At 34.9% G+C, this 22,188-nt stretch overlaps 1 protein-coding gene across 2 annotated transcripts in view; it reads left to right on the top strand.

Annotated features, from left to right (window-relative positions):
* Positions 1-22,188, top strand: part of NCAM2 (neural cell adhesion molecule 2) — a 303,009-nt gene that overhangs the window by 199,282 nt on the left and 81,539 nt on the right. For both annotated transcript variants that reach the window (XM_063347313.1, XM_063347322.1), the window contains exons 9-10: positions 11,713-11,863; positions 21,697-21,884. In XM_063347313.1, coding sequence (XP_063203383.1) covers positions 11,713-11,863; positions 21,697-21,884 — 339 coding nt within the window. The remainder of the gene's footprint in view (positions 1-11,712; positions 11,864-21,696; positions 21,885-22,188) is intronic.

Here is a 22,188-nt window from a genome sequence, read left to right as displayed (position 1 = left end):
TTCAGAAGTCCCTTTCGAGTTATGGTCTGTTGATCAATACATATTTTCTGGTTTAATTTAGAAAACATGAAAATAAGTACAGAATCTTATCAGAAACTACAGTGGCTTCCTTTGGAGCTTTTAAATGTGTGTGTGTTGGGGGGAAATAAGCATGTCTACTGATTGGAAAAACATAGTATTTACAGTATGAAACGTGCAAAGTTATTTAGACTGCAGTTATCAGTGCTTCCTTATCACAGATTCAAAGTGATAAAGTGATTTCATTAATACCAAATCCCTACTGAGATAAAATATCACTATCTCACCCAAAAGCAATATCATAGGCCTGTCAAATTAAGACCTCTAAGAACTTTAGGATTCACGTATGTTCTTTAAGGATTCCTGAATTCACAGGTCATTGTATTTAGCAAATATGCCCTAATTATGTTAAAAAATCTTTACAAATTCTGTATGAAAATGTTCGGATTTATATAAACAGATTAGTCCTTTTGTCTTTTTACCTTTATCATCATACTTGTTAAAATTAAATTTTGCAGTCATAAAAAATTGCACATGCATCATTCACCTTGTAGCAAATGCCAAAAATATTAAATAATGTTTGGGTATTTTTCCTCATGAGATATCCTCAGCAAAATGTATTTTTTTTGGCAATTTTATTGGTAACTTACTTTGTTGGATAAGAGGTAGCTGTTGGGAGGTAGTAGCTGCACAAAAGAGGAAGAAAACTCTTACCCCTACCAGCAGCCGACCAAGAGGCCATTTGCTGCCCACAGGCTCCTCTGCTCCAGTGTGGGTCCTTCCCACAGGCTGCAGTTCTTCCAGAACTGCTCCAGCCTGCATCTTTTCTGCAATGAAAAGACTGCTCCAGCGTGGGTCCCTCATGGGCCACAGGTCTTGACAGGAGACTGCTTCAGACTGGGCTCTCCACAGGCTGCAGTTTTCTTCAGGGCATGTCCACCTGCTGCGGTGTGGGGTCTTCCTGGGCTACAGTGTGGATATCCACTCCGCCATGGACCTCCGTGGGCTGCAGTGGGGACAACCTGCTTCACCATGGTCTTCTCCACCACCTGCAGGGGAATCTCTGGTGCCTGGAGCACCTCCTCCCCCTCCTCCTTCTCCTACCTTGCTGTCTGCAAGGCTGTTTCCCACACTTTTTTCATCACTCCTCTTTTTCTCTCCTTCCTCACCTAGCAACTGATTACCTTCCTCCAGGCTTCACTCTCCTCCGCCCCAATTTTCCTACATACCTGAGATTCCTAGAGCTGGGACAAATTTTGTAGCTGTGATTAATTTATCCACATGGTCTTTTCACTTTACGTATTGTTACAGATCTCTTTCTTCAGCAATGTGCTAATTCTGATAATTTAATTTAATAATATATACACTCCTTGAGTTTCCTAACTTGTGCAGTTGAGTAGGAAATGCTGTAACCTGACTGAAAATAAGCTATAGATTGGTTCTAGGGTATCTCAGTGATACTTTCCCTAGCAGAGTGACATATGGTTTTTTTTCCTGTGCCTGCCATGTTGCATTGTCTGCTTTCCAACTTGTTTCAAACTTTTGTAGTAGCGCATTTTTCCGTAGTAGTTTCCATCCAATTTGACTGATATGTCCACCATAATCTTTTATTTATATCCGTACACGTAAATAAATTCAGAAATACAAATAGAGAAACTCTATTGGATGATACTAATTAAATAACTTGAAAACACATCTTTATATGCCCTTGCGGATATGTCCAGGTTAGCACATTTTCTCCATTTTGCTTGCTACTGCAATAATTTCTGGTTGTTTCTTCAGTGGCAAAAAGCTCTACAGAATTATCTGGGTTTGTGAGCAAAGACTTTTTGATCTGTGAGATCTGGATCGGTGTCCTCCTGCAGACAATTCCCTTGCTCCTCATGACTCAAGTTATGCATTTCAGGCTTTCTGTCCCTTTCCTGTTGCTTATATATCCCCCTGCAGGGCTCCACCTCATGCCAGTTTCCAGACAGAATTCCTATCTGCTGTCTAGCCGTTATCATTTTAATAAAATATCCATCACCTTTACAGAAAACGGGAAAGGATCTCAAGCTGCATACAACTACTGAACGAACCAGTAAGAGAAACTTGCTGGTGAAACTTAGATGATCCTTTTTTCTTTTTTCCTTCCCCAAAGAAAGCACATGTCGTGCTGCTCTGTATGGGTTGTTCTGTGATGTATAACTGCATACCTTCACCACAGCAGTTCTTCCCACAACTAAAGCTAAACTGCGTCACGGTTTGAACTTGAATTCTATGAAAATGAAATTAACGTATATATTAAATGCATTAAGTTCAGTTTAAGATTCTTGGCATAGTTGACATTTTAAAGATTATTTTATATTCTAACAGAAGAGTTTTGTGAGCAAGAGAGGCATATAACCCGTATTTATCCAAAAATTTGTTATCGGTCTAAGTAGTGTTTTGTCAGTTTAAAAAAAATAAAACAATTATTCCTAGTCCAGTTACAATGATACAAACACTTTAATCGAAGTTACCTAAGTAATACAGGGGAAAAACTACCAAAACAACATTACAGTTAAAGTTGTTATAGAAAATCTACCTAGTTTTCTTTCTGTTGTTATAGCCGCCCTTCCAGTATTCCCCTGAGACCTGAGGATGACAATGCTTATTTTCCTTTAAAAAAAAAAAAAAATTAAAAAATTAAAGGGAGAGAATGTTGACAGTTTGTCAGCATCCTAAATTCTTCTCTAGGGAAAAATACAAATGACAACCTCCCACCCAACCCCTTCAAAAGAAACCTAGCTGTTCCCTGCCTTGGGTCAACTTGAAGTTATTTTTGTCCATTTTGTACTGCAGTCAGCTTACGTGTTTTGTCTTCTTGTGTTTCCAGCTATGGGTTGTTTTGTTGGGATTTTTTTACTGTGTTTTCACTTGTTAGTTATTAAAGTTATGGAACTGCCACCTCCAGTCCCAATTAAGATAAAGAGATAATGTTTGTTAGTTAGACCTTTGCCATACACAGTACTTAGCACCGAGCTAAGCAGAAACAAATTCTGGTAGTTACATGATGACGAGGGACTTGCAATCATAAAGCAAACTGAAATCGCCTCAGACCAAAGCAACCCCTTGCAAGTCCTAAGACCCTGCACTGCTGGAACAGTGCAGAGCCTTTACTAGGAATAGGAGGATCATACTTACTGGGCTACAATTCCTGCCTCAAGGAAAGCTGGGATCCTAGTGCCTGATGTTTCCTTGGTCTTTCACAGCTTTGTAACTCATTCTGTATGGACAGTTTGGTGTAGTACAGTGGTAGAGTTTCACTGTACTAGTTATTTCAACAGCTGAAGTAATATTTACTTCAGATTTGAACTGAGCTGAACAGAAACAGGACCAAGTTGAGGTTCCTAGTCAGAGTAACCATACTTGTTGCTACTGGTGCTGTATATATTTAACAGTGATTATTCTTGTTCATATGCTCAGAGATTGAGTAATCACTGAAGAATAAATTATGGCAAACCACAGTTAGTGTGAGCAGTCCTAGATCCTATATGATATGTGTTTGGAGCCCTATGCTTATGCTAGTCTTCCCTTACTCATCCTTTGCAGGGAGACCTTGTGAATCTAGTTTGAGCTGGTTACAAATGCTTTGCAACCATTTTAAAGATTTACAAAGCTGAGGTATAATCACCTGTATCCCATTCTCATTTATCCAAAGAATCAAGTTACAATAAGATTTGATTGTCTAAAATAAGATGTAATTGTATAGCAAAATCATTATTTTTTGTGGCTGGTTTACATGAGGTCTGTACCGAATAATAACGTTGTACTTAATGGTCTTATTCCTGAGAATTTTGCTGATCTGAATCCATCTGAGTCACCCGTGTTAATGACATCATAACAGTGTTGGAGTAGATTCAGATCAGCAAAATGCTTAGGAATAAAACCATTAAATACAGTGTTTATGAGTGAATCAGAATTTCTAATTGCAGAATACATATGTAATTATTACAGGTGTAGTTTTTATGTTATAAACACTCATTTGTGGTTATGAGTGTTATATATTGTTATGTTTTATGGCCAACACTAATGTTTCTTTTCCTTTACAGGCTTTTTTCATACGATGATAATATTTTTGCCGTTAATAACCATCAACCATTTCTTTCTTGTGATTTGCATCTTTAGAGGAAGTAATCTTGAGTGGATAATCATCATATTTTCTCTCTTTATTATTTTTCTTTCATTCTCTTTTGTGAGTAAAAACCAATCAAGGAAAGAAGTTCAGTTTTCTGTTTCATGTCTTAGTAAGTGGTTTTGGTGTATTGGATATCCCGTATCATCTCGTTATGTAACAACTTAAGTTTGAAAGAAATGCCAGCATGAATGAATCAAATATCAGTTCATAATTTCTAAAAGTTATACGAAGCTTTCAAGAATACATTTTTCCTGAGATTGTACATGCTGTTTACAACCTGCATAGAACCCACTACTATTTCCAATCTGAATTCTTTAAAAGTAACTGCCATGTCTGCAGATGAACAGAAAATCAAAACAGCGATATTTTTTCTTCAAGATTTAGTTTTTTTGTGACTTCCTTGGTGTTACATTATAGATCTACAAACAATAGGTTCTTCAATAATTTCTTCCCTGTGGAAAAAAAAAAATATCCTAACAAATTCAGGAGTTTGCAGTGTGCTGACATATATATTTAATGAGCTGCAGTTCTAAAAGAATCGCAAAGTCTGCTATAAAAATCACTGAAGTCCAAGACACTGCTGTAGCATTATTCTGATTCACTGGACATTAAGGCATATGCACGTAGCAATACTCTGGAATTTTCTGCTGTCTCCAACAGGTGCATGGATAGAATACATTTACCTGAAGAGAATGGGAAATATTGTGAATATACCATCCATAATCCAGAAGGGAGCTTCCATCAGCTTCTACACGATGATGGCTGTTGTGACCAACAGCCCTTTCTCATCACCAAAGGTAGATTTTCAGACTAGGAATTGCTGGTCACTTACATTTAATAGACTTCTGGAATTTTGCCATCATTTAGTATCAGCATGTCAGGTTGCAGAAGTTCTTATCTTTCATGCTGCTTCAAGGAACAGTTTTATAAGCAATTATGATCTGCTTAAATCTCACATATAAGAAACTCCAGCCTGAAGTATGTGATCTGAAATTTTCCTCTCATGCGGGTATCGACACAACCCAAAATCAGAAAGCTTCCTAAAAATATTGTTATTCATGAAATTCCAAAGATGATTCTGTTAATTGGTATGTTTTCTCCTTGAAAATTCAGTGATGCGTGCTCACAACATGACCAAGACAACATAATGAGATGGCAATTTTTGACAATTTGATCTGAAGAAGGAAGAGCTAGGCATAAAATTTAAAGCAGGTTCTTTTTTCTTTTTTCTTTTTTCTTTTTTCTTTTTTTTTTTCCTTCCTTCCTCCCTGCTTCCCCTGATGTGAGGATCTTCTACTTTATCCATCTGCAGCAGCTCCTTTGGAGGAACTTTAAAACATCCTGCAGTTTTTACTCAAGTTATATGTTCTCACAATTGCTGTTCTTGGGTATGTTGCACCGTGTTTTCCAAAAGAAACAACAGTCTCGATTCTAAGCCACTGTTTCTTCATCTTTTCTGTTAACACATGTAATGCACGTCCAAATTAGTACTAAAGTACAAAAGATGTCAGAAGATTTATTTGGTAAATATCTGACAGGCAAAACTGACCTGCAGTGGTGTAACCATAGACAGTAATGGCACTTAGATCACAAATAAGCTTTGAACATTAGAAGAAAAACAAATAGAGGTATTTCAACTTGTCTAGATTTTAAACGTAGGGATGTTTTGCTTGCAGTCTTGCACTTGGACTTGAAGGGATGAAGGAGTACTTTGTCAGCCAAATGGTAAACTCTGTAGGAGGGAAGATAATCAACACAAAGTCACAGCTGCTCTAACCATCCAAGAATTATCAAAATCCAGCTACAAACAAGTTACCAATTTCTGCATCTGTTCTCACCTTCCACTTTTGCTTTCAGCCAACTCAAAATGCACATTTTGGCAGCCATACAACTTCATCTCATTTGGTGCTACAGTTCCTCAATGGGAGTTGGATAAATGCTTGATAAATCAAACTCAACCACTAATCACACCATCCACCTCTCCTCAAGTACAGCTTTCTGCAATTGAAAAAGGATGACAATTTCTAAGCATCATAATCAGCTAATTCTCCCCTTCTGAAAAATTACACTTTTTGAACTACAATGGCAATGGAATTGTGCGGATTGAATGCTCCATGGTACCTGAATAAGTTATTCTGTCCCAGAAGCTGTTCTTTCTCTTTGTGGATGTTGTACTCTCATCACATCCCTATTCTCCCTAGCAATCATATCCTGAAAACTGCATACCTCCTCTGCATGTGGAACCCTTGAAATACACTGTTATCATCGTTATGGTACTGCCTTGGGACCTCTGGAATATGGTTTTGGAGCTGTGCATTGATCATTCAGGTCATCATCAGCCAGTCAGGACTTTGGGAATATTCACATGTGGAACTACAAATCATGTGAGAAGTTCGGGAAACAAAAGCATGAAAGAAAAAGTCAAGTAGTAGAATAGTATATATAGTACAATGAGAATTTTATCAAAGTAAAAAAAATATACATTCATTTTTACAGAATCTGTAGAATTAATCTCAAGCAATGAGATTTTATGATTATTGTAGAATTCATTTGTGTTAAGCTACAGACCTGAATAAGAATATTGCAGTTGCAGAAAGTTCTCATCCTTTGGTGTTTTGTTTGGTTTTGGTTTTTTGTTGGTTTTTTTTTTTCAGAAGGCACTTTTTGATACTTCAGAGTTATTGTTATGGTTGATTTTAGTTGGAGACATATATAGAACAGTTGTGTTTTCTTTGACAATGACAGAGAACTCAACTGCTATCAGTATTCAAAATAAAAGGTGTTTTCCTGTGAAATGTTAAATTCTTAATTTAGGGAATGCGGTTTTTATGTAGATAAATTCACAAAGTCAGCTGTACCTATCAAAGTCTCTGCTGAAGATTTGTCACTTGTGTTTTAGCTTTATGCTGGTGTTGAGGTTGGGGGGCCGGGAAGGGACCACCACAAAAACCGCCCAAACCCTGCTTTTATTTATGAATTCTATGAAATTCTCTGATTAATGATGAAAAATATTTTGATTTCTTAACATTTTACTATGATTACCAAAATGCTGTAAAAAGATAACTTCTAAAGACCTTTTCTGTCTTTATCATTTTCAGGACACACAATGGTTTGTTTGTTGAAATTATTCTTCCAATCTCTTAGAGTGTAAACACTTGTTAACATACTTGCTCACTGATCTTGATGAAGAAATATGTATATCTGTGTAGAACTGTGTTGACCACTTATGTTTTCAGACCTCACTGATTATTCATGCTCCACAGTGATATGGAGTAATTCAGTGAATAAACAGAAATCATAAACACTGAACCACAGAGACTCTTCTGGTTGTTGAGGTTTCTGTTTGTCTACTTTTTATACTCTTTATTAATACTAAGAAATAAAAGTGTGGGCACTTATTCAATCTAGCAAAAAACACCATCGTACGTATTTTACATCTCTCCCACTATATATTTGAAAGGAAAACAAAAGATAATTCCAATTTAGTAGGTTTCAGACAGACTTGAGAGTTACTGATATTATAAATTTATAGAGATTATATCTGTATTTTGATTTGTCACCAGCAGCAGCTCTAATGCTTTTTTCCCGGTGGGCATTTCTACTGAGGACTACTGGGCAGGTGCAGAGTACTTCATGTTCCCATGTGTGCTGCCTCTTCCTCTTCCTGTTTTGGTGTGTTACAGTGCCAGACATGGCACTAAGGTGTTCTCTCCATACTTAGCGCAGGAGGAAAATAAGCCTCAGAAAGATTTGACTAAGGATTATATAGTTCTGGTGGTTGCAGACTCCAAGGTTAGGGCTGCCCCTCTTTGACATTGTGTATTTGCTGTTCAAAGTTAAAGAAGATGACTGACCTTATGGATCAGCGTGAATGCAGACTTCTGCTTTGTTGGTATATTCTGATTTTGATAAGATTTTAATTTACGAGAATGGGAAAATATAACTAGCATGGTTTCAATTTTTGCTTCAGGCTAAAGCGGCATATTGGATTTTTGTGCCAGCTTCTTCATTGCTCTTTGCCATAGTCAACTTCTGTGTCTCTGCTGGGTTCCTAATGTTAGTGCGTAGCTGTGCTTCAGCATGACTGCACTGTTACTGTAATTTTTCTGCCATAATATGTTCTTGACTTACACAGATCTCTATTAACTGGTTTATACCGTAGGACAATATAATACAGCCACACTAGTATTTTTGAAGTCCTTGTGAAAATTCATTATACTATCTAGCACTTTTCATTTCCGTGTGTATTTCTCCAGCATATTCTGGGAATCCTCTCTAGACATAGGCAACTGCTTCAAAATATTTTTATTTATTTATTGATTGATTGATTGATGGACTTTTCTTGGTCTGTATTTGCAGTCTTGTATTCTTTCACATGTTTCTATGTTCAGAAATGTCAGCCAGAGAGGACATTTTTAATCAGCTATTGCACCATTTTTTGCAGAAAAAATAATGAAATTGTACACGAATCCAGCTGCAGAATAGGACCAGGGAACAGGACTTCTTAAACTGTTCATGAAGAAGCCACAGGACAAAAACCATTCAGAGCAACGCAGCAGAAAAGACCTTATTATGTATTTTACATTATAAGCAATTTCAAAAAGACTATTGTAATAATTTTAAGAGAATTTTGAAAAAGTAGAAAGTAGCTTTAGTAAATACATATTTTTATGGTCATTTGGGACAAATTTTCTTGCCTACAATTGTTAGTGTTTTATTTGGTTTTATGGACTTTGCTTAACCTAGTAGATCCCTCTCTTTCTTACTAAATATTTGATTATGAGAATAGATGATGTGGTCATGCAAAAATCTCCTATCATTCAGAGGATTTATTAGGTTGTTTTTCACGCGAACTATAAACCTAAGATATATTACATCATACGTATTTGATTAAAATATTTTTTTCTCGTATATGAGAACATTGGAAAGTTATTTTGAGTACAAACCAAATGTGTACATATCAAAGTAATTTTTCCCCAGCAGTATTAGAAAATCATTAGATAAACCAAAACCAAGATTGAGATGTTACTGCAAAAGCTATTTAATTTTAGGGATCTTTGTGCTTATTTTCATTACCTTTTTATTTTTTTTTAAACATCAGTTAGCACCATGCTCTGGAATGTATGGAATTAATTATAGTGAAATATATAGTGAGTTATATAGTGAATTATAATATTTGGGATGAGTATTGAACTGATAAAATTTTACTTTTTTATCAAATTCAAAATATCACTGCAAACTTTATACTTCTGTAAAAATAATGTTAGTGACTTTAGTGAGGATTATAAATAATTTAACTCTTTTTTACAGGAGTCCTGTTGCCCATACTGCACAGAAGATACAACTAGTACATGCTTGTTTTTCAGAGAGTGAAGAATTACCGTTTGGAATATATATTTTTAATTCAATTTTTTTTTTCTCTTTTTCATATATGCTCCTAATAACCTATTTCTGGAAACAGAAAATTGAGCTAGCTGAATAATCTCTGATCTAATTCAGAAAATCATGGTGAAAGAACTTCAGTGAACATGTCATTACAGCTCTAGGTCAATATAATTTCACAGAAAGACACTCTCCATTGTGCACGGAGAAAGTACCAAGAAAAAATTTGTAGGTTTGTGATACACAATAGGAAGGACAAAGAAAATATTTTTCTCAAAATACCTGTTTTCTACTACTACTCTCTACTGTATAGAGGTACCATAGTGCTTTAGGAGGGCAGCTGTTAATGAATCACTAATACAGTATTTACACTGTATCTGTGATTCGTAGTTACAGGTTTCAAATGTGACTTCTTATTTAAGTATTTGTAATCAAGGTAAAATCAGAAATAAAATTGCTGCAGTGTATGTCCATTTTAGGTAGGAATAACGTAGATTTACCATTGTATTACATACTTGGCGTTTTAAAAAAGAAGCAAATAATCCATATGTAAATAATACTATTATTAACTATGCCATACAAAGTACTTGTAATATATATATACACATCATAAATTTAAAAACTATTTAATGTTTTGTTTTAAAGAAATTGCATTTTAATTATCCCAAGAAATTCCTCCAAAAAACATGACTTGAGTACTATAACATGTTTACTAGTAACTTCATAGTTTTTCTCTTTCCTTTTTTAAAGGTATAATGAAAATAGAATTTTCAGCACTAGAAATGACGTAAGAGGTAACTAAGTGGTCTTAGTTACTAGGTTTTACCATTGATCTTGCATTAGAATTTCATAGCTTTAATTTATGTATCCATGCTGTGAGGTTTTCACAGGAAAAAATATTTGGTGTTCTTGGATTCTGATGTGGGATCAGAATACTTTTCTTTCCATAGAAATTATGATACATAGAATGCTTTATATGGCTCATTCTTGTCAAATGTCTCAAGATCTAAATTGTGTGTATTTTTCCTGTATTCAGTGAAGAAACAATTGTACAGAGTTAAAAGCTCAGTCACTTAAATATCAGCTACCATGTGGTGAGTATTTATAGTAAAAAGCACATTAAAGTATATATCAAGTTTAAATGTGATGAAGTGAAATAGTTACTGGGTTTCCCTCCCTTTTCTGCCTTCCTCGATAATGAAAGTAGGTAAATATCGGTATTTTTTATCGGCTTTTTGTTGTCCTCAAATGAAAAAAAGTGAAACAATGAAAAAAGCAAGTTTCACAAAGCTACAATACAAGAGCAGAACCAGATTAAAAAGAACTTCTTTTTCCTCAGGTATACTACTCCATGAAGGCTGAAGTGTCAAGCAGTGGATTTTTTTTATTTTTTTATTTAGTTTTCCCTAATAGTATATACTCTTGAAATTCAAATAGGTTTTGGGGAGTGGGTGGGGAGGTGTTATGGATAAAGATTTTTATGAAGTTGCTAAATATAAAATCTATGTTCTAGAAAATCAGAAGCCAGCATTCATTTTTTCCCTTGCCTTTTTCCATGCAATGATACGGAAATGAAATCCCGAAATTCCAGTTGTATTTATAGATCATGTTTTTTAACAATTATGAGCTTCTGACAAGAAAATGTGAATAATGAAAATAAATCTATGACTGGATTTGTGTTTTGGTTTTGTTTGGGGGGTATTTCGCTTCAATTTCACAGTTATATTTTTAAGGACAAGAGAGATAATGCTAATGGTAACCTAAGATACTATGATTTAACGTGTATATGTTTTGATTAACTGCAGCATCATAACAAAAGGAGTGAGATCATAAACAGGTTTTGAATATGCAGTTCACTATTCCAGTCATAAGTGCATACATTTTATGTTTTTCCTTGACAATGTTCCTTTAAGCATGTACTTATTCCCTTGATTGTAGTGCCTAGAAAGAGACCATCTTTTTCTATATTATTTTTAATTTATTTGACAAATTTAGAAGTTGCTTAGCTGTCAGTAATTACTTCACCGTAGGTGAAGAGATGCTTTCAGTCATACTTATCAATGGTGTTTAATATATAAAACATAGATAAATATACATATATACATATATATATATATAAAAAACCTTTCTTTTTCCTGAATCAATGTAAACAGAGCCCAGATGGCCGTATAGAAGTCAAAGGGCAGCATGGAAAATCGTCACTGCATATTAAAGATGTGAAGTTGTCAGATTCAGGGAGATATGACTGTGAAGCTGCAAGTAGAATTGGTGGGCACCAAAAGAGCATGTACCTTGATATTGAATGTAAGTTCTAATATTTTGTTTTCTCTTTTAAATTTGTTTTAAAAGAAAAAAAAAAAGTACATTCTTAATGGAAGGTCAGTTTTTCCTGGTAATTCATGTTTAAACTTGTTTATGAAAGCATGTCCTTCTGTAGTTAGTGATACTGAATTCTGTGGAGGAATCCTGTCTTTTCTAAAGTTGACAAGACCCTTGTCGGTGATTTAAGCAGGACAGGGTTTCATCTGAGATCATATTCCAGTGGTATTACCCACTTACTTAAGGCTAAGCTTAGTAACTTCAAGTCTTCAGGCTACTAGAGGCTGCTGTGCATTGAAAGTACTCAGTGGGATAAGGTAAGGATTGATTTGAGCCACAGCTCAAGTCTTGAGCTTAACCTTCTAAGATTCAGCAGTCCTCTGTTTTTTTCCTAGTTGTCTGTTTTACTAATTCCCAGCAAGTCTCTAGTCCTCTTTATAACCCCTCCTGGAGTCCACAAGTTTGTGACAGTCTCTTTTAGACAGGCTGCTTTATGGATAGGCTGCTTATTCAAAGCTCTTGAATTTTTTCCAGGAGAAAAGGAGATTATTTTTGCTTAGAGAAGAGTCTGATGCTCTTCTCTTCTGATAGAAGCCAGACACAGGATAGAAATTTGAAATATAAAATATACAAAAATTAATTGGAAAATTGTCTTTTCAAACTTCTTCAAATTCATATCTTCAAAAAATGAAAACAAACAAACAAACAAACAAAAATCCTTCTTTTACATTTCATCAGTGTTCTATTTTGCTAGAGATTTTCTAGATATATTTGCAATATAGCTTGAGTGAGCCGTTTGAGATTGAGACTCTGAACGGAAGAAGTCTTTCCAGTGAGAAGATAGAAGTTAGAATGGGCTCTATGGCACAGAAAGATAAGTAACAGCTTCAGACTATAAGCTGAGTGCTTTCCTGAGGAGTTTTGAAAGTGACTTCTGTATACAGGTGTGTGTTCCATCTTTTTGGCAGGCAAGCAATGCATTATGATGTAGGAAATAAATCTGAAAGGAAAATGAGAAATGGTCAAAGTTGTAATTGGATGTTAGGAATGGAGAGATTTGCCAGCCCAGAAGACCTAAGAAATAAATACAATATTTATTAATAGCTTTAACATAGCTATTCTTCAATGAATAGACATATGAAGGGATTTGAAACTGTAAAATATTATTATTTGTTTGGGAACATATTAATTTACTGTATTTGGTTTTTAATGAGTGCACTGGTGCACTGATAATTATTCATTTTATATGTATATAAAGGAAAAAAATATTTTACTATATAAAAATGCAAGTTCACTGAAGTTCCTGTAAAATTTGTGTTTAATTCCTGTTCTACTCTACACATAGCAATATGAAATCTGTTGTTTGATTAAGGTTATGTAGCCATTATGTTTTAAAATTAAATATTAATACCTTTTGTATTCAGAAGAGAGATATAGGACGCACCACACTTCATTAAACATGGGCAACTGAAATTTAATAATGTATTAGCAGCACAGAATTCATATTAAAGGGCATAACAAAATTTCTGGTTAGATACAATACATTATAGTCTAAGACACCTTTCAGGGTGAACGTTTTAGAGCAGATTCTAAGAATTTCAAAGTAACATATTCTCATTATGGCAAGGCAGACTTAATTTGGAATATGTGTGGGAACAATCAAATATAGTGTGTGAGAAAATGGAATAGCATATTGTTTTAAGTCTGAATTTATGCCTCGGTAAACACTAAAAATATGTTCTTTTATAAAGCAGGTGTAATAGTTATCCTTCATTCCAGTTATTTCACTTTGTAAGTTGCAGGCTAGAGACTTTCAGCAAAAGGTACAGGTTGAAAAACTAAACAACTAATTTGTATTCTCGTAGCAAAATGGGAAAAGGGAGGGAATTGTTATGAGATTCTGCAGACAGTATTGAATAATTTATTTGACTCTTATTGTATTATTTTCCAAGTGATACTTTTTCAGCATGTTAATTGTAATTACAAATGTTGAGATCAGGGGGTTTCACTTTTTTTTTTTTTTCCAAATACACATTTACCAAATTGCATGAAACTATTCAAAATATTTTAACTTTCACTTCATTTGTTTTGGTTTTGAGAATAATTTTTTTTTAGGCTGTCTCTTTTCATAGTCACTAGTGACCCATTTTAGCAGAATATTTATTATTTTTAATAATATTGTAGTATAAAGCTCAATAACTATTTTAAAATTAAAATATAAATAAATAAGCAAGACTTAATTGTTTATATTGTTCCACAGTTCCTAGCTAGGACTAATCAATGCACCTATGTCATTCTGAAAGTTAATAACAAAACTACAGCAGTTTTCCTTGTAAGTTTTACTACGTTTGACAGTTTGTGTAGTCAGGAGAGGAGCATGCTCCCATCACATCCTTAAATGTCAGTGCAGTTAAACAGCCCTGATGGAGACACAGAGTGCCCTGGTGTCACTGTCTCATCCTTTTATTTACTGACCCCTATCAGAGACTTAAACTGACAGTAGGATTGCACAGAGCTTCTGTACTTTATCCTTGTTCTCTGTTGGGGTTGCTTTTGATGATAAGAGCAGTTCTCCAGGACAGGAAGAGATTATCAGGTTTGATACCAATTGGTCACAGTTAACCCTGCCTTTTATCTGAAGTGAATGCTAGACAGACATGAATTGTAGGGAACCCGGAGACAATTATAAGGATTTCTTCCTACAAAGTCATCTTTGAATTTAGTTATGTTTAGTTTTCCTCATATTAAGTATGAAAAATAAATCAAAATTACATGGAAAAGAAAGATACCATTATAAATATTATTTACTAATGGGTTTCATTAATTTTCAAAATCTGATTACACATATGAAGCCTATTGTGTATTGGATAATAATAATAATAACAATAATAAATAATAACAGAAGTAATGGATCGAAAAGTTCCTGTGTGATGGCATATATGATGTATACTAGGTATGGGGTTTTAAGATGGGTCTATAGTGATTATCTATATATTTATCATAGATAAAGAAATAGTTATTTCTTTTTTTAATAAAAACCATGATAGAAATAGATGAAAAAATAGATAAAACAGGAGATACTCTAAGATGAGATTTTCAGAAGCACCTGAGGAAGTTAAATGTACAAGTGCCAGTGAATTGCAACTTGATTCGTACATATCAGGTGCCTTTCAAAGTTTTCCTATGCAGATGTTTACCCTTCTGTATGGTATTTTTTGTCTTTTTAGCTGAGACATAATTTTTCTGAAAGATAAATGTTAAGGACATAAAGGAATCTTAAAAAGCACAATACAGGCCTGACTAAAAGAAGAAGAATTCTGATGAGAGAACACATTATTTCTTGGGTTCCACAAATCATTCACTACAATGATTAGCATTAGAGAATGAAAAATCATAATTTTGACATGTTCAATATGCTGGATCGTCATTTCTTCATAGCATTGTTCTTAGTTAGGATGCACTGATGGCATTACTCAAGTTGGAAAGGATTTAAACACGCCAGTAATAATCAGCAGTATATGATCCTTAAAAGTGGCTCTCTGCTCGCCTTTAAAGTTTTCCTTTCATTGTGTTCAAATTGTCATTACCACAGTCAGAAGTATTCACAGCACTTAATTGTGTACTCCTAGGTGCACACACTGTGTAAGAGGCCGGTCTCTCTGCTCGGTATCACCAAGCGCGAATTCCTTTGGAGAATACTCCTGTTACTGGAGAAAATATATTAAGCCATGTTCTTTGGAAAGGTCTCTGTTTTTCCATATGCTGCCCAGGAAGCATCCTAACTTACAGTCTTTTGTAGCTGCAATTAACAGTTTTCACTGCACTCTATTTCAATTAAAACTCCCAAGTATCAATATTGATACTGCAGTTATTAGATATGTTGGATGGTCCAAAAATGCCTACTTCCTCACTGTATACAAAGACTAGTGCTTTGGGATATAATCAACTCCTGTAATCACATTGCATTCAGTAAAATGGTATATCTTTGTACAAGATCATCCACATGAGTGGTTGACATATATGATTTCTTAAAAAATATGGCTGTTGTCCTTCTCTATACCTCCAAGATAGGTCCAGCAGAGCAGAAGAGAATTATCTGGGAATAATGAAGAAAATAATTAGGTGGTATGATAAGTATGACTTTAAAACTTTGAAATTTGAACAAAAAAAAAAATCTTAAATTGAGATTTGTAACCTCAATTAATTTTTCTCAATTAACTTCCCTTAACTGCAGAATGCCTGGCATACTTGAAGTATTTAAATAGTCTTTAAATAATCTTCAGTTATGTCAGAGCGTACTGAAGTCACTAGGTTAACACATGCTTGAAAGAGAGACCTTCGGTATTGTTTACAGTAAACCTGAGGCACGTAGCTTTGGCTGCAACATCTGAGGCCAGGTCCTTCTGCGCCTCAGAGCCTGCCTCTGAGCTGCTGATGCCATACACGCTGGGAGCAGCGTAGAGCAAAAGAGGGACATACTGTGTGAGTTTGAGCGCAGTGTGCTGGTGGTCTGAGAGATATAAGGTATGGATTTAGGGGGACTATGTGTTGGAAATGGAGTTGGATATACAGGGTGATTTCAGTGACGCTGCTTAGATTTTTAGTATGTTCCTTAAAATCTCTTAGAGATTTTTTTTTTTATTGTTTTCTGGACAGCACTGCATGTAAAAATTAAGTAAAGAGGTATTGCGGGCGAGAGTCCCTGCTCCAAGAGGAATAACAATTATGATTTGGGAATATAAGAGAGGGAGGGAGAGAGAGAGAGAGAGAGAGAGAAATTAGGGAATGGAGGGAAGATATCAATAGGAGGCATGTTGTGGAGGTAAGAATGACAGGTAGGAAAGTATAGAAGGTAAAGATATGAAGCTGGATTTTGTTCTGAAAATGTGACAAGTAGGGTAGGAAGAGAAATGGGGTTTAGCATCCTAGTTTGAGAAAGACATTTTCACTTTTGGCTATAATATATGATGTAAGAAGTCTGGACATCTTAAATTATTCCAGTAATTCTGTCCTGGAATACGTGTAACAATTGAAATTTTGCTACAGACTGGTGCCATCCAAACACAAAGTGTCAGTAATTGGCAACACATGATCATTTTATTACTAAAATAAAAATTACTGCCAGTGTGAGAGATCTATAGGGGTAGTCTTTCTGTTCTAGTTCTGATGGCCAGTGTTCTCAGCGATTTACTAACATAAAAAATGACCGATAGATATATGCTGACAGTTTCTTTTAAACATCACTATTGACATACCTAGCTGTATTTTTTTTTTATAATTTCTTCTCCTATTTTAGACAGGTTTTGATAATTTTAGACAGGGTTATCCATTCACAATAGATATTACTATAAAACTAATATTTCTTGGGGATTTTGTTGGTTTTGTGGTGGGCTTATTGTTGTTGGGTTTTTTTGGTTTTTTTTAAATTGATCAACCAAGTACAATTCCTTAATGTCAAGTGGAATTCAAAGAAAAATAGATACATTGAATTTCTATGACTCTGGCAGCACCAAATACCAAAATTATGCAAGCATTCGTTGCCCAGTGTTTGTTAAGGTTGAAGGTGCCATTATCAACAACATGTTTTGCATCTAGCAGAAAGATACCTTATCTTCATGATGACTATTTTTTTTCCAAGTTCATGGAAATGGAGAATTAGTGTGGTGTTTGGATATTAAAAAGAATATCACGGCCAGGGTTATCAGGGAGAAGTACTAGTTGCCAGTAAGAGGCGACTCTTGCTCTTACATAAACTGTACAATAAATAGGTAGTCTGTCATGCTACTCAATATCAATGATTTATTGTAGTGTGTTTTGAAAGGAACCAAGAGAATGGGGCGGGGGAAAAGGAAACATTACTGAGAATGGTGTTTCCTGTCACGTGCTGCGAAACAAACATGTACCTCTACAAAACTGCTGATCTCAAACTTTTGAAAAGATGAGCTGGATTCTGAAAAAAACTCTGGTTTTAGCTAATAATCATGGCAATTTAAAACCTAGTATATAATAAGTTTCATTTGCTTTTCTATTTGAAAACTTCACATGCAGATCTTGCACGTTTTTCCTTGCAGCCACGTAGTCATGATAGTAGCAGTAAAACTGTGTAAGTAAGTAAACCTGAAGCTCTGTAGTTCCTGTCTTCCTTTTAAGGATCATTAGACAATAAAATCTAATCACCTGGACTCATTTATTAAGTCTCTCTATTATTATTTCTTGCTACAAGGACTATGTGACAGTTATTGCACCTGTCTGGGGAGGTTATTCTACTTTATCTACAAGGAAAATTATTAACTCCAAAATATTATATATATTATATAAAATGTAAAATAATATAAAATATTTCAAAACAGGTATGTGTGAAAAAATGCAAAAGAAAGATAGAAGGCTGCTAACCATATTGTGGCTGAGTTACAAAAAAATTAAGGTACTTATACAGGATGGATGGGAAGGAAAGTACAAGATTTGCTAGAGAATGTGGTTTGTTGAAGTCTTTGATGATAGGAAACTTATGCCAGTGTTAACCATCTAAGAGAGAGGCTTCCAATAATATACTACACAAAATCTCCCAGCATCTTAGACCTGACAGTCTGTCCCATATTTTCATTGTATCATCCAGGAAAATGAATTATTTGAGAAAAAAATAGCCAAAATTTTGAAAACCTGTGTTCTTAAATTAAGAAGTGCAAATCTGATTCTGTACACTATTTTGCTATTACAGCTGTCTCGACACATGTGCTGAATCAGATAATTTGCCATATCCAATTTTGTGTATAATGCCGAACATACACCAGAGCTGGGTCTTTGAAGTCGTTAATTGAATTACCTTCTGGATGAGACAGATGATATATTAGTCTGTCTTGAATCACTGTTCTTGGACATTATACCTAATAAGGATATCTGAATGCTAGAGACAGTTTTCAGGTCGAGTTTGTTTCTCTTACATAGGCTTCTTATGTAGGTTATCCAGAAGCACTTCTCCTAATTGGACTGGTGACGTGGCAGTTTCTTTCTTGTTTGGGAAAATGAACAGCTTGAGTTTAGCTGGTGTTGGTGCCACAATATTCACTATTCTAAAATGCCGTTTTAAAGTTATAATTGCTTATAGAATCCCACTTTCATGTAATAGTTTTGTTTCATTTTGTACCTTTGTGATATAGTCTTTGTTCCTTCTAGTTATCTTTTTTTGTTTGGATTGCCTCATCTCTCAAAAATAATACTCCATCTTTCACTGTTCAAGCTTATAACAGTACTTATGAACTTTATCATATCCCAGGCTGCATCAAAAGGAGTGTGGCCAGCAGGTTGAGGGAGGCAATTCTGCCCTTCTAGTCCACTCTGATGAGACCCCCCTGGAGTACTGTGTCCAGCTCTGGCGTCCCCAGCAGAAGACAAGACATGGACCTGTTAGAGCAGGTCCAGAGGAGGGCCACAAAAAATGATCAGACTGATGGAACACCTCTGCTATGGAGAAAGGCTGAGAGGGTTGGGGTTGTTCAGCCTGGAGAAGAGAAGACTCTGGGGAGACTTTATTGCAGTCTTTCAATACCTAACACGGGCTTATAGGAAAGATGGAGAAAGACTTTATACAGTGGCCTATAGTGATAGGTCAATAGTAGGGGTAGTGGTTTTAAACTAAAAGAGGGTTGTTTCAGACTAGATATAAAGAATAACTTTTTTGCGATGAGGGTGGTGATAGCTTTTGTACTTTTCTGCAGGTTGCTGTTTTGTTTTTTTTTTTTAAAAAAGGGTGTATTCAGGCTCCTAGTTCTGTATTTAGATATTTAGAAGTCCAGTATATTGTCTGAACTGGTAGTACTTTATGTACAAAAGCTTAAAAAGAACAGTTCATTTACACCTTGAATTGTTTTTAATTGTTTTAATGCTGAGTTACACATGAACTAAGCAGAGCGTATTTTTATTTCTTAATGGTTTTAACTCTCTTGTAACTGCATGGTAGCTTTTTTCTTGTTATACAGTACATATATTGCATTTAAGTATCCTTAACATATGTTAACATATGAGAAAGTCCACCTTCTCAGTTCTACTTGGTCATACTTCATTCTCAGTTGATAGAATTTCTTGATAAATGTTCTGTTTATTAACTTAATTTGCTCCTTAGTTATTCTAGAAAACAGATTTTGTAGACATATAGAATAGTCAACCTCATGTTTCCAAAGCCTTGGCTTTAAGGTTTGATATTTTTTCATGCTGTATTTTATATTAAACATATATTTTTGTGTTTCTGTTTGATAAATACTGATTCTGTAACCATTTGAGCATAATATACTACAGTTAGTGATGAAGAGCATACATGACTAAACAAAATCTGTTTATAAACCAGTTATTCCCTTCCAACTCATTTAATTTTGTAAGAAATGTAAAATAACTTTCATTTGTACTGTAAAAAATGTTTTCCAGAGTTACTTTCTTTGTTTGAAACATCACTCCAGGTATCTTAATCTGTTCCTAACGAGGAAATCAAAAATCACCTGACTTAAGACAATTCGTCTGAATCAAACCATTAGCACAGTCATCCTGCATCCTCTTCTCTTTGCTATATTGGAGCTTTTGACTGCTGGGGAAATGGCTGCAAAGCCTTTTTAGACACATTTTTTGAGAGGGAAAATGTGAAGCTCTTTTTGTTTAGGAATTTTTTACCTTTGGGAGTTGTTGATTTTGGGATATATCTTTATTTGATGGACTTTTAGTCCTATTTGTGTTTTATGATGTTAAAACTATCTGTTAGTATCTGTAGTCATGTGTAGATGGCAGTCCATAACTCAACTATTCTTTTAAAATAAAACATATAGTATAGGGAAGAGTATATAGAGTATATAGTATATAGAAGAGAGCAGTCTGAGCTGAAAGTCCCTATTCTCCTAAATGCTTGTACCTGCAGTGTAGAAGTGTATGCTACTTTTTCACTTGTTAGACTTTTTAAATAGGATATGAGCTTGTCACATGTGTATTTAAATCAACAGAGAGCACCAAACCACAGGATGTTACCTGGGAATGAAAGTTAGTCAGGTTCAGACAGAATATCTTTCGATCTTCCACATTCATGCCAGTGTTCATTAATGGAGTGAACTTATTCTGAGAAACTGTGCATTGGAAGACAGTGCCTATCTAAAAGTTGTTGTGAAAGAACCACATTTTGTGCCTCGTGAACACTCTGATGAGATTTCTGATCCATATGTTGAACACATTAGGTGCAAAAACTGTCAGCCAGGCAGAAGGCAGTTCATGCGGTTTTCCTTCAAGTGGCTCCCACCACTAACTTCATTTCCAGAGGAAAAGCCAAGGCTCTGACTTGGTATTCTGAAATTCCTGATCATACTTAACCATAAAACAGGTGTATGCACTTTGCTTTTTCCTTCATCGAGCTCCACTAGTGTGAGGTGTCACATCCTGACAACTCTTTGATAGTCTATTTTGCATTATGTTTAGATGATGAAATATTTCTTTTTTAAAGGTCTATGGCACTAGAATTACTTACCAAAACATTTGGAAAAAAAATATGAGCTCCTGTGTCCAGTAAATAAATTCATAAGAAGATATACTTTACTTATTTTGATGAAATCACTTGCTTTCTTACAAAAATAAGGGCTGAATTTTGGCTGAAAGTTTCAGGAGAGGAGAAAGCTACCAAAATAAACGCTCAAGAAACTCAAGGTTGAATACTGATATTTTCTTGGTCCATAATAAATTGATGTAGCAATCAATTGAAATTTCTGTGTGAACATGAATGCTTGGATAGGGGTATATGGTTTGTTTTACTAAAACACTTAATATATTTGTGTATTACTTCCTTTTTCCAGATGCCCCAACATTTGTGTCAAATCAGACTATATATTACTCTTGGGAAGGCAATCCCATCAATATAAGCTGTGAAGTACTAGCAAATCCGTCTGCCTCAGTTCAGTGGAGAAGAGGAAAATTAGTTTTACCTGTAAGAAATACAACACATCTGAAGACCTACAGTACAGGAAGAAAGCTGATTCTAGAGGTAAGGCTTAAAATGGAAATCAACATGGTGACATTAATCAATTTCTTCCTCTGTATAGCTCCATTGAAAGTACTATAGAGTGCATTTAAGGATAAGACTTACAATTTAATAAGTAAAACTCTTTCTAAAAAAAAGCCCACAACTATTTATGAACTTATTTATCTCCACATTTCTTGTGAGCAGTTAGAAAATAAACCTCATTTGCATTGGTTGCACTCAGTGGAAAGCTGTGAACATTGCAGTGAACAAAAATGTTACCTGCGTTTCTTGCAAGTAAATAAGTACATAAATAAATACAAAACTA

The sequence above is a fragment of the Chroicocephalus ridibundus genome, chromosome 1, assembly GCF_963924245.1.
Source record: "Chroicocephalus ridibundus chromosome 1, bChrRid1.1, whole genome shotgun sequence".
Taxonomy (NCBI): Eukaryota; Metazoa; Chordata; class Aves; order Charadriiformes; family Laridae; genus Chroicocephalus; species Chroicocephalus ridibundus.
This window is presented reverse-complemented; position numbering and strand designations above follow the sequence as displayed.